This window comes from Oryctolagus cuniculus, chromosome 5 (assembly GCF_964237555.1).
Source record: "Oryctolagus cuniculus chromosome 5, mOryCun1.1, whole genome shotgun sequence".
NCBI lineage: Eukaryota > Metazoa > Chordata > Mammalia > Lagomorpha > Leporidae > Oryctolagus > Oryctolagus cuniculus.
The window spans coordinates 137,723,465-137,740,792 of NC_091436.1; the positions used below are offsets into that span (position 1 = coordinate 137,723,465).

At 38.4% G+C, this 17,328-nt stretch overlaps 1 protein-coding gene across 38 annotated transcripts in view; it reads left to right on the forward strand.

Annotated features, from left to right (window-relative positions):
- LOC100350450 (testis-expressed basic protein 1) overlaps window positions 1–17,328 on the forward strand; it is a 114,559-nt gene that overhangs the window by 38,817 nt on the left and 58,414 nt on the right. For 26 of the 38 annotated variants that reach the window (XM_070074763.1, XM_070074774.1, XM_070074791.1 and 23 more), the window contains 8 exons: window positions 215–235; window positions 1,650–1,670; window positions 2,263–2,286; window positions 9,331–9,351; window positions 9,966–9,980; window positions 11,585–11,608; window positions 12,061–12,081; window positions 13,841–13,861. In XM_070074763.1, the coding sequence (XP_069930864.1) occupies window positions 215–235; window positions 1,650–1,670; window positions 2,263–2,286; window positions 9,331–9,351; window positions 9,966–9,980; window positions 11,585–11,608; window positions 12,061–12,081; window positions 13,841–13,861 (168 nt within the window). Of the gene's footprint in view, window positions 1–214; window positions 236–321; window positions 601–1,649; window positions 1,671–2,262; window positions 2,287–9,330; window positions 9,352–9,965; window positions 9,981–11,584; window positions 11,609–12,060; window positions 12,082–13,840; window positions 13,862–17,328 lie in introns of those variants that run through there. The other 12 variants (XM_070074761.1, XM_070074771.1, XM_070074772.1 and 9 more) reach the window with 3 other exon arrangements.

Here is a 17,328-nt window from a genome sequence, read left to right on the forward strand (position 1 = left end):
TACTCATCCTCTCAGTGGATCCACTAGATGGATCTATGTATTTGCTTGCCATAGCATCCCACCAAGAAAATCAACTGCCCAGCTACAGCTGATCTGTACTTTACTGGTACAGATTCTTACAAGGAAAACCACATAAATAAGAATGTTGGTCTCCAGAGCCTGAAGCACCTACTGATTTTACTTACCTCTTTTCTCTTTTATTTTCTTTTCCCAGAGTTAACTCAAAAAACCATTGGTAAGTCATCTAAATTTCAAATTGCCACTTTGTTTTTAGTACTTAGAACATCAATCTTTTTTCACCTCAATGATTTATGCCCACAGACTCAAGGATCCAGCGCTTCCATCGTGTTATTATCCCACCCACAACTCCTCTAGGTTGGACTCACCCAGGTTCTGCCATAAAAATTGTGAAGCTGAAATACAAAGTGAAAAAATTGGACTCACCCAGGTTCTGCCATAAAAATTGTGAAGCTGAAATACAAAGTGAAAAAATAACTTTCAGGGATGATCCTGCCTGAGCTATTCCCACTTATGTGTAGCACTTAGCTCTTCAGAGCCAATGTATAATAAAAATTTAAAAAACAGCATTCAACTTCTTGCTTTTCATGCAAATAACATTTTAATTATTAGATTATTTAGATTATTTTAATTTTATAAAATAATGTAAATTTTAAGTTTCTTGTCATGTCTTCTTGTTCTGAAAAGTTCCTTACAAGACAATTAGTTTCCATTTTCACCAACTTGTAGCAATTTTCTCTAATACATTTTTTCATAAAAACATTGTAAATAATGGTTATATTCCGAGGTATAACTGTTCACAACTACATGTTTGCAAACTGGAATGTGTATTTATATAAATGATTACAGTTTAATTCACAAATGGATTATAATTAACAAAAATAAAATTTAATAAATTATAAAACCAAAAAACATGATTTGTAGTTTCTCTATATTCATTTGATAGAATGAATGAGTCCTATATCCTGCTGCACCACAATGCTGGCCCCAGGAATGTCTTCTTAATAGGTATTTATAGGTGTCCCAGTTCAGATGCAATTTACAAATCAAAGCCCATTCTTACATAAACAATGCTGTCAAGTAATATAGTTGGCTTTCAATCTTTATCAGATTGCCAGGGGATCACAGCTGGAAAATCAACCTAACAGTCAGACCTCATTAAAAACAGGGTTTTGTTAATCCTCTGCTGACAGATTATAAAGCTAATCAAAACAGCAGTCACCCAATAAGTTAGAAGTGGTGATAAAGAAGGGCTGAGTCCTTACCTCCTATACTAAAGCCTACCTCTAGAACAGAAAGATTTTAGTGCAAGTATTATCCCTGAGAAAGCATGATCTTCTATTTTTACTGACAGGAAGGGAAAGTACAAAGTTTTCACTTTAATATTGCTTCAGTTGACATGGATCATACAATAATCCTCACTTCAGGCTGACGTATTTCTTTTATGCCATAAAATATGTCTTTTATGCCATACTTAACACAGCTGGGTTAGTTCTCCAAAATAATCTCAAACCTGGTATCACTTCTGCCCTAGTCTACTTCCCAAAGGCCTACCCTTAGAATAAACATAATATGCAATATATTCTTCAGATGAAAGCCCTACTAACATGCCAATTTGAATTCCTTTATAGTGCAAACTCCAGGACCTATTGGTAAGTTGCCAGTATCTACTCATCTCTAGTGGCTTCGTATTATGTATGAAGGACTTTGGCTCGAACTGATTTGTTTCAGGGTTAAAGATACAGTCACATTTCTCAAACTCTGAACAATCAATCATATTTTAGAAAACAGAAATTCCACTGCCCTAAAATGCATACTAGGCAGTTTAACTTTTTAAAATATTAATGATTCAAAGCAAGAATGCCACAGAAAGAATCAGAAGGATGTAAGAAGTGAGCAAGAAGAAAAAATAGGGATGGCTGAAGGAGATAAATATGAGTGCTATGAAGGAAAAAGCATTGACTAAGATGAGTAAAGGAGTAAAATCAAGAACTTCACCTGCAACACCTGTAATGAAAAGCAATAATGAAGTAGTTATCTTTCCAACTAAAACATGGATACAATCTCCTAGAGGAAGATCTGGTTCTTATAGAGAGGCTATAATATAGAAACAATACAATTTAAAAAGTTAATCTTGAATATTCAGGTTTAGTAATTCTTGTGTAAATAATTTTCACAACTTTACTTTAAAAAGCATCATATGTGTTTTTATATTCAACCACAATAATCTGTTTCTATTTTTAGTACAATATACTGGATCCAGTAGTGGTAAGTCCCATAAATCCTCCCTTGTGTTTCCTCATCTTCTTCAGTGTCTACAAGGTCCATTCCCCATCCTACCTGTGTCTATTTGTGGTAAGAACAGCAGTTAAAGACGTGTTTCCATGTGTCCCCCTTTCCACCTGCTGAGTTCTCCAGAATTTTTTCAGAAAAAAACTAACTAAGGATGGTCTCTATAACAAATCTAGAGAATTCTCTAAATAGAGAAAGAATAATAATGCATTTTGCTAGTTCTTGACTGCTTTGTACTTTATAAAAGGCTTACCCAGAGATAGTTGAGACAATGTAGAGAAAATGAGAAAGCAGTTAATGTGATGCCTCTGGCTTTGGTAGTTTTGTTCAAGATTACATTGGCTATTCAAAAGTTCTTATAATGTCATAGACATTTGGGGATTTTTTTCTAGTTTTTGTGAAGAATCTCATGGTATTTTGTTGAAGTCTTCACTGAATCTGTAAATCACATTGAATAATATGAACATTTAATAATATTAATTCTTCCAATTCATAAACATGAGTGATTCTTCTATTCTTTTTTGTGTCATTTTCTACATCATCCACTATAGAAATCTTTTACCAAAAAATTGTTAAATTTATTTCAAGGCATTTAAAAAATTTTTTGTGAATTTTGTGAATAAGTTTGCTGTTACAGCTTTTTTTTAGTGAGTTCATTACTGGGGTAACAAAAAGCTAACTAATTTTGTGTCTTGAGACTTGACCAGATTAGTTATTAATTCTAAAAGTCTTTCAGTTAAGTATAAATGTTTTTCTATATACAGGCTCATATCATCTTTACATAAATGGACTTCCTGCTTTATTATCTGCATGTGTTTTATTTCTTTGTGTTGCTTAATTGCTCTGATAAAACTTTCAGAACTATATTTAATAAGAGCACTGAGAGTGAACAACCTTGTCTAGTTCCATATATTAGAAGAAATGTTTTAATGCTGATATTTCTTTGGTGAATTTTTGCCTGATGATCTGACTGCTGATGAAAGTGGGATGTTGAAGTCCCCCACTATTATTTTATTAAAGCCTGTTTTTCCCTTCAGATCTAATATATGCTTTATAAAGTTTGGTGCTTCCAGTATCAGCTTGATATACATTGACTATCATTATATCTTCTTGTTGAATTGCTACTTTCATCATTATATACTGACCTTCATTATACCTTTTTAGAGTATCTGTCTCAAAGTATATTTTGTCTGCTATAGGTACAGGTTTGTATGGAGTACATTTTCCATTCTTTCAGTCTGTGTGACCGTTTATTTGGAAGTAAGTTTCTTGTAAGCAGCATATCATTAGGTTTTGCTTTTTTATTCATTCAGCCAGTCTGTATCCATTCACGTTTAAGGTTATTATTGGTAAGCAAAGACTTACACCTATGACTTTTTAAAAATTTCTTCAATTTGTTTGGAATATATCCTTTTTTCTTCCCTTCCTCTTTTCTTGCGAATTTTGTGATTTGGTGACTTTCTGTATTGATAAGGTTTAATTCTTTACTACTTATCTTTTGTGTATATGTTCTTCTAACAGCTTTTACATTCTCACATTTTCAATATGATAGTTCTCTTTCTTTTCTTTTTGATGTAAGGCTTCCATGATCATCTTTTGTAAGGCTGGTGAGATGTTGATGAGTTCCTTAGGTTTTTACTTATCAAAAATGTCTCTTATTTTTCCGAAGAAATTCCTGAAATATGAAGATATGTTTATTTAACAACATCTCAATGGTTCTGAAGTTTGTTTGTTTGTTTCTTTTTGACAGACAGAGTGGACAGACCAGAGAGAGACAGACAGAGAGAAAGGTCTTCCTTTTGCCATTGGTTCAACCTCCAATGGTCGCCATGGCCGGCGCATTGCAGCAGGCACATTGCGCTGATCCGAAGGCAGGAGCCAGGTGCTTATCCTGGTCTCCCATAGGATGCAGGGCCCAAGCACTTGGGCCATCCTCCACTGCACTCCTGGGCCACAGCAGAGAGCTGGCCTGGAAGAGGGGCAACTGGGACAGAATCCAGTGCCCCGACCGGGACTAGAACCTCGTGTGCAGGTGCTGCAGGCGGAGGATTAGCTTGTTGAGCCACGGCGCCGGCCCAGAAGTTATTTCTTTTGTTTTATCTTTTGTCTTTTGTCTAATTGAAATATGTCATAAGATCTGTGTTAAAGTTCAGATAATATTTATTATAATTAATCTAGCCTTAGTGAGGCTTTCAACTCTAATTTTTGTTATCTTTTTACTAAATTCCTTATTCATATAATGCATTTTTCCTAATTTAATTAAACTATTTGCAGTCTACGGATCTCTTTGAGTATCCTTATAATCATTCCTTTGAATTCTCTGTCAAATATCCTATCTCCATTTTTTTGGAGTCTGTTACTAAAGCATTATTGTGTACTGCCTTCTTTTTTTAAAGATTTTATTTATTTATTTGAGAGGCATAGTTACAGACAGTGAGAGAGAGAGACAGAGAGAAAGGTCTTCCCTCTGTGGGTTCGCTCCCCAAATGGCTGGAGCTATGCTGATCTGAAGCCAGGAGCCAGGTGCTTCTTCCCAGTCTCCCCTGTGGGTGCAGGGGCCCAAGGACTTGGACCATCTTCTACTGCTTACCCAGGCCACAGCAGAGAGCTGCATTGGAAGAGGAACAGCCAGGACTAGAACTGGCGCCCATATGGGATGCCAGCGCCACAGGCAGAGGATAAACCTACTGCGCCAAGGTACCAGCTCCCTGTGTATTACCTTTTTATTATATACTTCTTGTTTTATTTCATGATAGTTGTGCATAGGGCCAGCATTGTGACATACTGGGTTAAGCCACAACCTGCAGTGCTGGCATCCCATATGGGCAGCAGTTTGAACCCCAGATGCCCCACTTCCAATCCAGCCCCCTGCTAATGCACCTGGGAATGGCATAGAGGACATCCCAAGTGTTGAGCCCCTGCTCCCACGCTGGAGACCCAGAAAAGCTCCTGGCTCCTGACTCCTGGCTTCAGCCTGGCCTAGCTTCAGCCATTGCAGCCATTTGGGGAGTGAAACAGCAGATGGAAGACCTCTCTCTCACTCGCTCTCTCTTTCTCTCTCTCTCTAACTCTGCCTTTTGAATAAAGAAAAAAAATCTTAAAAAAAAATATTTGTGCATCTAGCTGATAGAGATCAGTTGTTTCTATCATTTGTAAAGGGTGGATTTGTGGTAAAAGGCTTTTTCCTCCAAAGATATGTCTTCAAATATTGTTTTGGTAGACTACTTTGGCTCTACTTCCAGTAGTATTGTCTCCTCATGTCTTCTACTACTGTATTCAATGACAGCACTAGTGGGAGTCTGGGCAAGCTGTTCAGTCTCAGTAAGAGTGTGTAGTTCCCAGTAGTGACCTCCAGGTTGGGGCTGTGATCATTGAAATACCAGCCCTCATTCCACTGTTGCTGGGTTCCCAGTAGCAAAATACAGCAGAGACAAATGGCTCTCCATGGTGCTAGAAGGAATTGTTCCAAAGGTGCAGTAGTACTAGCCTGAATTCCACTGAGGGCGTGTATGACCCATAATTCCCTAGGGAGACATAGAGTCACAAAGGATGGACTGCCAGTTCACAGGAGCAAGCACACCAAGTCTAAGGTTCCCAGAGAAGAGACTTCCTGCTGTGGTGAACCAGCTCTCCTCAGTATTGCAGGGCACTGCTAGGGCTAGTGTTGAGGTCACAGTTGCACTGTTGGATCTTGCTGAGTTTGTAGGGTTGCAATACTTATTTCAATATATCAGGATGTCTATGCGGTCACAGGGTTTGGGATATGCCAGGGTCTCTGTACCTAAGGTAGTGTGGATTCTAATAGTGGCCCCTTTCTCAAGATTATGTCATACTGCCACAACCTACACTTCAGATTTTAGGGGAGACAATCTGAGTTCCTTCTATGAAGCAAAGCTCAGGTAGCTCCCATTACTGGGCTTCAAGCTTGCAACTACTACACATCCCACATGTACCTGAAACTATCAGCATCTAGCATCCCTGGAGATGGAATCTGCTCCTTATCTTCTCCCCTGCCAATGGATTCCTCTGCCTGTGGAGTTAAGGTTGTGGTTGCAGGTGTATCTTGTTCCTCTCTTTATGCTGCCAGCCAAGGTTACTGTGTTCCACATGATTCCTTTGCTGAGTTCCAGTGTTCTCCCTCAGGCACTATTCTTGAAAAGCAGTTATTTACTCAGTATTTTGGTTTTTCTCTGCGGAGGATTAGGCTAGTGTTGGACACCTCTATTCATCTGTCTTGGAGTCTCAGTAGTTGTAAATTTTAAAAGTAGAGAACTTCCACTCTGACTATGACCTTGCCTAAATATGATCAGAGTCGGTGAACTCAAAAGACCTCCATAGCCTTGGCAACTCATGACAAGAGCCTAGGGTGATTACTGATGCCATAAACAAGAGTGTCAATTTGTTAAGTCAACAACAGAAGTCACGTGCACTTACTCCTCATGTAGGATCTCTGTCCTCAATGTGCTGTACATTGTGATTTAATGCTATAACTAGTACTCAAACAGTATTTTTCACTTTGTGTTTCTATGTGGGTGCAAACTGTTGAAATCTTTACTTAATATATGCTAAACTGATCTTCTATATAAAGAGAATCGAAAATGAATCTTGATGTGAATGGAAGGGGAGAAGGAGTGGGAAAGGGGAAGGTTGCAGGTGGGAGGGAAGTTATGGGGGCGGGGAGCCACTGTAATCCATAAGCTGAACTTTGGAAATTTATATTCAGTAAATAAAAGTTAAAAAAAATAAAATGATGGACATACATTATAAAAAAGTAGGTGTAAATGAGAGGAAAGATAACAAAAATTAAGTAAATTGAGGTATTAATCTACTGATGCATAAAGGCATGAACAATACAGGAAAAGATGTGGTTTGTCCCTGATATCATGGAGTATACAATCCTACAAGATATCTTAGAAATTAAATTCAAAAAATGGAAAGGGTGGGCAACCACCCACACAATCATACCATGACCACTAAAACTACAAGTTTCTTGTTCTAGATGCTGGTTCTATCTATAGTTCTTATATATGCATAAAAGACATCACTTATTTGCTATTCACTTAAATTAATGCTACCTCTCCAATATTCTTAATTATCTACAAGACCTACAGCCTTGGAAGTTCTCACAATTCCTGTAGAGAGAAAATACAAGCCAGCCTGTGTCAGCGGATCTCACTGGAGCAAAGGATGCAACTACCTGACACAGAGTTCCCTAGTAGCCCACATGCTAGAAAACTTATATGAGTATATAAAATCGTTGCTCTTACATTCTCCCCACTTGACTCTCTCTCCCCATGTGTAAACACTTTAAAAATAATAATGTATAAATTAAAATTATTAATACTTGTTTTCCTTTCTAGTTTATTCCTAAATTACAAGTGACTTGGATAAAGTTCAAAATGCACTGACTAATATTAAAATAACTATAACAAGAACTAGTGGCTCCCAAAAAGGATTGAGAAGAAAACTTTTCAGATCAATTAAAAGATTAGGTAGGAAAGAGAGATTAAATAAAATGAAAAAGATGAAAGTATTTAGAAGTACAAGTTTAAGATATTATGACTCTGGAAGTGGTATGGAAATGACGAATGAAGCCTTATTTTATCATTTTATAGCCACTCTCTTGCCACTGATCAGCACCAAGCCTAAAACCACATAACACAAAGGTGGGCAACTTGAAGCCAGACACTGACTGAAAACTAAGCTAATATGCAGGATTTAGAACTCCCTGATTCCTCTCTGAAGTTACTCTTAAAAGGCCTCTCTTGGAGAGGGAGGAGATCTATAGTTCGGCATACACTCCCTCGGACTTACCCATAAGGGTAAAGCTCAAAACTTGCCATGGGACTCCAAATCCCATTAAGTCGGCAGGTACGAATGCTATCTTACTAGTTAAAGTAATCAGTTCAAGTTCATAGCTGATCATGAAGAGAGATTGTCAGAGGGATCACATAAATAAGACCAAGTGTCTGCTAATAATAATTGATAGAATTAAAAAGGAGAGAATGATCCAACATGGGAAGCATGCCACACAGCAGACTCATAGAATGAACAATGCCCTAAACAACACTCTGGCCTCAGAATCAGCCCTTAAAACATTCAAATCTGGATAAAAAGCCCATGAGAGCATTTCAGGCATGGAAAGCCAAGACACTGTGGCAAAAAATGACCTGCATGAAAGATCTCTTTTAGTGATTTCCTAGTGGAAAGAAGGGACCATCAAAGAAGGAGGTTCCTTTCTCTGAAGGGAGGAGATAACTTCCACTTTGATTATGGCCTTGTCTAAATAAGATCAGAGTTAGTGAACTCAAGAGGTTTCCATAGCCTTGGCAGTTCATGACAAGAGCCTCAGGTGATTACTGATGTCATGAATAAGAGTGTCAATTGTTAAATCAAGAGGAGTCACTGTGCACTTGCTCCTCTTATAGGATCTATGTTCTTAATGTGTTTTACTATGAGAATTAACAGTAAAACTAGTCTTCAAACAGTACTTTATACTTGGTGTCTTTGTGGGTGCAAACTGTTGAAATCTTTACTCAGTATAGAGATCTTCTGTATATAGATAATTAAAATGAATCTTAATGAAGAATGGGATGGGAGAAGGAGTAGATGGGATGGTTTCTGGGTAGGGGGGTGGTTATAGGGGGAAGAAATGCTACAATCCAAAAGTTGTACTTTTGAAATTTATATTTATTAAATAAAAGTTTTCTATAAAAAAAGAAAAAGCTGAACTGTTTCCTTCCATGTTAAAAAGTCTTCGGTTAAATTGCAGGGTTATTTTTCTGCCCTTTGGGAACTGAAGTAAAGAAAAGGCAGGGCAACATGCAGAGATCTTCAAAAAGTACAGGGGAAATATATATTATGAAGATAATTTTACATGGATTTCAAAAATTTTTTGCACTGAAATAAACTTACATTTTAATTACATTTAAAAAATAAGGCCTCTCTTGGGAAAACTGATTTTTCTCTTATTCTAAACATGCTGATTTTTCCCTTTTCTTCCCTTTCATTTTTCACCAGCTGAACCTTCAGAAATGAACAGTAAGTTCCATGCCTGTTCTCATTTGATAGCTGCCTTTGGCTTCCTACAAGGATCCTTTCCCTTCACTTGCATCCCTCTTGTGGGTATAAAAACACATGTTCCTCCATCTCTTTATCTTAACCCACTATCTAGTTGCTGTCTCGCCCCCTACAGAAATGAATGAATTGAAAATACAAACCACACTGATCAAAAAAATATGGTAATCAAAGGAAGCTATCCGAAGTGTATAGTCATCTGTCAACAAGGGAGGGATAATGTTTTATCAGTAACTGAAAGCCTGCACATGATAACAGCAATAGAAGAATAAAGGTTAAAGCAGCACCTTTATTTAAAGAATTTAAAATTAAAGACATTTCCAATCCCACGCAGGATTTCAGGCAGTTTTAGCAGTTACTGAAAAAAAAAAAAAAAGAAAAGACAGTCATCTCCCTTTCCTGCAGCCTCTCAGACTGAGCAGGAGATAGATGGCCCTAGGTATAATGGCAAGTTTTCTGTGCTCTTTCATTGAGGAGAATGGTCATTCCATGGGCATTTCTGAGACTCTCAGAATAAAAGAAAAATTATGTCCTCTTTCACCAGCCTCTCCATACTAATTTTTCTGTTTGTTTTTCAGCTGCAGGATCCACTTGTAAGTTTGAGCGTCACCTTCATTATGGAAATCCTTTGTCTCTGGCAGCAGTTAAAGATCTTAATCGAAAATGTATCCACCCTTGTTAGGATAAACTAGCTTAAACGTCCAATTTCCTTCACCCCTTATTTTTCCATTACCCAGAAATCCACTAGGTCGTTAATAAGTTTCTTGGACAATCACTGACTCACATAAAAGTTAAAGATCATAGGAAAACCAAGTTTCTCCATAGCTCTAAAGACTGTCATTCAGGGACTTTCTATGTAGAAAAAAATAAGAGAATTATGAAGATTACATTTTTTGTTCTCCAGCTGTCACATACACAGGAAATCAGTCAGTTGTTTACTTGCTTCTCTGCTGTGAATTTGCCAAAGTCTAGCAATGTATACTGTTACCAGCGTTTTAACACATGAACTTGAAATGCCTATTTTTCGAGCCTTTTTGCTTTTTCATTATCCAGAATTCTACCAGTTTTCTAGAAATTTCAAATGCCTTTAATCAGAAAAATATTTCAAGCAATTATACAAAGTATCTTTAAAGAGTTAATGGGGAAAGTTCATGGAAAAACTATGCATGTATCACAATTTTTGTACTAAAATGAGCTTATGTTTTAATTCCACTTTCCACAAAACTTTTTGGTGTATCCTCATATTACCAGGAGATTTTATGATTAGTATAAAAATGAGTAGGATAAGAAACAAGGGGGTAATAGGAAATCTCCTTGTTGTGCTGTAAAATTATCTCCTCATTTAATCAATAAATCTGTGCTCATTTAATTCTCTTGCACAGGACTCATTTGGTCTCTACATGTCCAAAAGTCTTTATCTGGCCAGATTGAGATACAAAGGGCTTAAAGTACAACTTGACTTCTTGCTATCTCATTATTACCAAAACTTTTCTGGGATATTAATGATATACTGAAAGTCATAACTATGGATTTACAGAAATATGAAGAGCAGAGAAAAAATATATAGTCATAAAGCTATCAAAAAGAAATTAACTAAAAACATATAGAAAATAAAAATTGGTAACAGAGAAAGGAGAGGATAAGGAGTTTTTTATAACCATTTTCAATTTGGTGCTATTTTTTCACATTTGAGTTCCGAGATACCTAAAGAAAATTTTCCTCACAATACAGAGGTTTTAGAAGCTTGATATTGCTATTTTCTCAATGTCTTGCTTTTATATTACCCATTATTGTCTCAGCTTACTGTTAATGTTATGGAAAAATCAAACTTCACTCACTTATATAAAAAAGAATGGGGGAGTTAAAATTGAACAAAAAAGAAAGGAAAAGGAGATACCTTTTTCTGTTTTACTTTAATTTCATTTGCCTGGAATATCTTTTTCCTCTGGCAGAGCTGGGATGCTGAGCTTGAAAAGCATATTACTTTACCAACTTACCTTCCATTACCAAAATTCCAAGTTGTTATTAATGATTCTTTGGAAAATTCACACTCTACTGATTGACACTAAAAGTAAATAAATACCAATAGGGAAAGTTTTTCCTACTGTTAATGACCTTACAAAGAGAGAATTCTCTAAATAGAAGGGGAAAAAGCTGTGGGAGAAAAAAAGGTTGCTAAGATACATCTGTTTTTCAGCGGGTCCATCTCCAGCGCCCCATGGTAAGTTGAATTTGTCTGTCTACTGTTTTCTGTTGTTGCCATTTTCTACAAGGCCTGGGGACCTCTGTCCTGTCATTTCTAACTCTATGTGCAGAAACCTGAGATTCATGGCTTCCAGTTTCCTATGCCCTTGCACATCTAGCCTTTCCTGTAAGGGAAGCTTCCATTCACTTAATTTCTTCAATTTTAATTTGTACCTCCTATGTGCTTTAATTACATTATCTCATTTGATCCTAAAGAAAACCTATTAATCCCTTTAGTAAGGAATATGAAACTGAGATGAAACACATAGCCAAGAATACATAGTCATAGAACCATAATTTGAACGCACAACTGGTGTTACTAGTAAGCCTCTACATTACACAAATAGGCCTTCTTAGGAGGAAACTTATTCCTTTCCAACAAATCTCTGCCAAGGCCTAATTTGTTGTTTTATGTTTATGTTTGTTTAGGTATGCCTTTAGCACCCCTGAGTAAGTACTCATTTATTTCTCTGCTTTGGTTCTTTTTGGTCCCCTTTACTGAACTTTTGTTACATTTGAGTTTCTTTTTCTTCTGTTGCTTCCTTATTATCCACCCTCCTTTATGTTACAGATAATTAAAAAAAATACTGATTAATGGGGCAAGTGTTTGACACAGTGTTTAAGACAATACTTAGGGTGTTCACATCCCATATCAGAGTGTCTGGGTTCAAATCCTAGCCCCTCTGCTTCCAATCTACCTATATGCTAATGCGCACCCTGGAAAGCAACCGATAATGGTTCAAAAATGTGGGTCCCTTCTATCCATGTGGAAGACTGTCGCTCCCCCTCTTCGTGGAGGAACGACACAGGACCCTGCGCTGTTCTTTTGTCTGCTCGGCCCTCCCCGGGTTCGCTGCTGGTTCTTCCCGGGTTGGCTACTATCCCTTCCACCTCCGTGGAAGGGCAGTTCCCCCTGGCCACATTCCCCACTTCCGCAGGGGAGCGGCACACGGCCGGCCGGCTCTCTTCGGGGGCTGCACAGGTGTTCCCCTTAGATGTTCCCCTTAGATGTTCCTGGTGCATGCCGTCTCTCTCCTCCTTTATAGTCCTCCTCTGCCAATCCCAACTCAGCTGCCCACACGCCGAGTACGCTGCTCTCCACCAATCAGGAGCAAGTCCTACAGTTTATTGACTGAACTGGAGGCAGCTGGGTAGAAGCTGTTTTCTTCTCTCCCAGCGCCATATTGTGGGAGAGCAGATGCATAGAATAAGTCTTAATTCCAGTAACCTAGTCCAGTCCGGATTGCTCCCCACAGAAGACCAGGATTGAGTTCCAGACTCCTGGGTTCTGCCTGCCACAGTGTGTGTGTGTGTGTGTGTGTGTGTGTGTGTACACGCACATGCACGTACATGTGTATGTGTGTATTTGCCTTTCAATAAAAGTGAAAAAAAAACAATAATTTTTTAAAAAAGAAAACATAGATTGAAAGAAATCAAAACTCAAGAATATTAGAGGGCAGAGTGGTGGCACTGTAGGCTAAGCTGATTCACAGCACCAGCATCTCATATGAACACTGGCTCAAGTCCCACCTGCCTATTTTGCTCCAGCTCCTTGCTCATGTGACTGGGAAAGCAGAAGGTTTTCCAACTACTTGGGCCCATGTCACCCACAGGGGAAATCTGGATAGAGTTCCAGACTCCTGATCTGCAAGGTCTAGCCCTGCCCATTGCAGCCAATTCAGCCATTTGGAGAGTGAACAGCAGCTGGAAGATTTCACTGTTTGTGTGTGTGTGTGTGTGTGTGTGTTTCTCTTTGTATGTATTTAAAATAAATAAATAAATCTTTTTAAGGAATGTTATTAAATAATAGTGATAGGCGGAATTTTTGAGAGCAAGTGAGCAAGAGAGTGCATAATTATGTTTAAATGGAAAGAGACTGTGGGTGTTCCCTCCAAGATTGTAATGCTATTCAAAGGAGCCAGAAATATCTATTGATCTATAAGATTTTTAAGATTATTCCAAAAGTTGCTTAGGTCCAAGAAGAAAAGAGGTCATTTAAGGAAATCCTACTTTTGACTTCATCACTCCATCGCTGCTTAATCTTCATTCTAAGTTTGCACTGCAACTATTCTATAATATTGTATGGGATGCTTCCTTCTTTTGCCTACTCATATCTTCCTCTCACATATACCAGTTAAATATATTAGATATTATCATGTGTTTTCTGTTTGAGAAAATTCAATGGATTTGTTTTTTCCTTATATTTTAGTGATTTCACAGAGAACAACAAGTAAGTTCTTTATTTCTCAGCTGTTCGTATATGGAGATTTTTCTTAATTTTTGATTTTACTAAGTGCCCAAAAGATTGAGAACCTATATTTTCATATTTATATTTCCACATTACCCTCCAGATTGACTGCAAGAAAAGTTTTAAAATTCATTCTGTAGAGTTTTCCATTTCTGAAGTAATGGATGCTAACAATGACTCAATATTTAATCCAGAGCAAGCACTAGAAATGGCAATATTTAATATATTTACTAAGCAATTTTTTTTCATTCAAAAATGTTTATTGGTAAGATGCTATGGGTGATACAAAGATGACAGACATAGATCCTGCCCATAAGGAGCTTACAGTCTAGTAGGGGAGATAGAACACATGTGGGATACATGGTCAGAGCTTATGTTTCCATAAGATGAATCTAGTATTGTATATATAAAGTAGTATGGAGTAAGAAGAGGTTAAGTGAAGCTGAGAGCCTACTGAAATTGCCTAGGTTAAGAGGAGGGATGGGAAGACTGTTGAGGTAGAATGGACAGGACTTAGCTGGGAGAGTGGATATGGGAGTCACAAAAAGGAAGCAGGTGACTTGGACTTGTAGCATGAGTGATGTTATGAACTCTTAAGAGTAATGAAGATACAAGTTTGAGAAAAGAAAAATCCCACAGAAAATTATGCAAAGTGCCTGGGACATACATAACAGCTGCAACAGTTTGTGTCCGCACACCAAGCAATCAGCTGATAGGAGATGAGATGCCTGAGTCTGGTTGGGAGAATTGACAGGGGGCTGGGTGCTCCTGACTATGAGAGCCTTGTGTGTTAGGACTGTGAAAACGCTGTGTCTGCGTATGAGGGCACAGGGTGTGACTGGGCCCTTGAGTAGTCACTGTGCTCAGCTCCACATGCTCAGGGCACCCAGAATTCCTAGTGAGGGTCATTGCTGTAGGATCTATGCTCACACCTAGGACTGCATGGCTCCTTTGTGTGGTTCTTGTGGCAGTTTTGAACAAATACCCACTGGGGCTGGTGACCAAGTATTGGTCTCCTTGGAAGAGAGGAAGTGAGCATGAGACTACACCAACAGAGCAGATTAATGCTCCCCTCTGATTGAAAAAAAGAAGAAGAAGAAGATATTTACCATGCCCAACTTCAGTGTCACTTTGGACACTCCCCTCACACTGGAGCACTGAACAGAGCTCCCTAGCTACACCCAGCACATGCCTCAAGATACTCACTGAGACACAATGGGAGAGGGGCTGAAGATGGCAGTATAGCAGCAAGGTGTGCTGAGTCATGCAGAGAGAAATTGATGAATAGAGGGGACAGTCAGGTGACAGAACCATGAAAGGTTGGCGCAGAGTGACATGGGAGCACGCCAGAGAATGCATGCCCAGGTAAAGGTGCGCAGAACTTCAGAAAGAGAACGGAACAAAGAACCAGTGGGAGGATGACTGCTGCTGCCTCTAATGCCACTGCTGCCGCCACTGCTGCTGCCACCTCTGACCTACCCTGGGATGGGCAGGTGAGACACACGCATGGTTGAGTGGGGAAGGAAATCAAAACATAGTGAATAGCACCTGCAGGAAGAGGGTGCGATCCAGGGGGATGAACTGAGAGACTGAACATGCCACGATCCCTCAGTGTCTCTCCCCACCCACCACAACCAGAGCTGCAGCAGGCAGAGAGCAGCCATCTTGTTTGCTTACATTCGTGTGTGAAAGAAAGCAGACTCTGCTTTTGCCTCCCAAACATGTGAACTTCGTGGTGGGGACCACACCATCCAGGGAACAAGGACCACAGCAGTTTGGAGCGAATCCCCACTCTTCGTGCAGGGGACACTGTTACAGGGAGCTGAATAAAGGAGGCCCAGGCACTTTAGGGAAAACAAAGGAACAGGGAGACCAGCCCCAGGGGGCGGAGCTTGGTACCTCAAAGCCCCGGTACCAGCCTACTCAAGTTACCAGAAATCAACAAACACTAGAAGGAGGAGCTGCCTGCTTATGCTGGCTATTGGTACAGACCCATAGCAGAAGGAAATCAACCTGAAAATTAAACCAAATAAAAATCTGAAGAACAAAGGAAAAATCCTGAATAAGAATACAGAAGAACCTATGAACTCACCAATGGAGCAGGCTAAACCGTCCATAATAGACTTTGAATTTGAAATCATGCCCGAAAAGGAATTCAGAAAATTAATAAACAGATTACTTAGAAGTAATGAGAAACAGATTCAAGATTTGAATGAAAAGCATGCCCAAGGATTAGAGATCCTAAAGAGAAGCCAGAATGAAATACTGGAAATGAAAAACTCAATTGACCATATAAAAAACACTGTGGAATCCCTCAGAAATCGAACAGATGAAATAGAAGAGTGAATATCAGAACTTGAAGACAAAATTCCAAAAATAATACAATCAGTTCAAACACAGGAAGAAGAAATTAGAAAATCAAAAAATACAGTTGGAGACCTATAAGATTCAATCAAGCATTGTAATGTCCCGATAACAGGAGTCCCTGAAGGTGTGGAAAGAGAGAATAGATTGGAAAGCATTTTCAATGAAATAATATCAGAAAACTTCCAACATAGGCAAATTGAAAGAAACAACCAAATTCAACAAATACGCAGGAACCCCAACAAAATAGACCAGAAGAGAAATTCACTGCAACACATTGTGGCAACATTCAGCTCAGTGAAACACAAAGAACAAATCCTAAAATATGCCAGAGAGAAACGGCAAATCACATCCAGAGATAATTCAATCAGACTCACCCCAGACTTCTCACCACAAACACCACAGGCAAGGAGACAATGGCATGATATATTCCAAGTTTTAAAAGATAAACACTGCCAACCTAGAATACTGTACCCTGCAAAGCTGTCATTTATGAATTAAGGGGAAATAAAGATCTTCCACGACAGAAACTGAAAGAAATTGTATCCTTGCGTCCAGCTCAACAACACTGGCTCAAAGACGTGCTGCAACAGAAATACAGAAACACGAACTTCACTACAAAAAAAGACTAAAGTAGAAAATAACCCAACTAAACTACAAACAAATCTCAAAATACATGAACAGCTCTTTTAAAGAAACCTGACTGAAAAAATACAGTATTTAACAATAGTCATACTGAATGTAAATGGCCTCAACTCTACAACAAAGAGACACAGACTAGCTGATTGGATTAAAAAAGAAATTCCATCTATTTGCTGCTTTCAGGAAACACACCTTATCAGCAAATATGCATGCAGACTAAAAGTGAAAGGATGGAAAAAGATATTCCAAGCTAACAGAAACAAAACAGAGATAGTGTGGCCATCCTAATATCAGACAAAATAGACCTTAACACAAAAACTATTAAAAGAGACAAAGAAGGACATTATATAATGATTAAAGGATCAATCCGACATGAACACATTACTATTATAAATGTATATGCACCTAATTACAGGGCGCCTGGTTACTTACTTTATAATTAC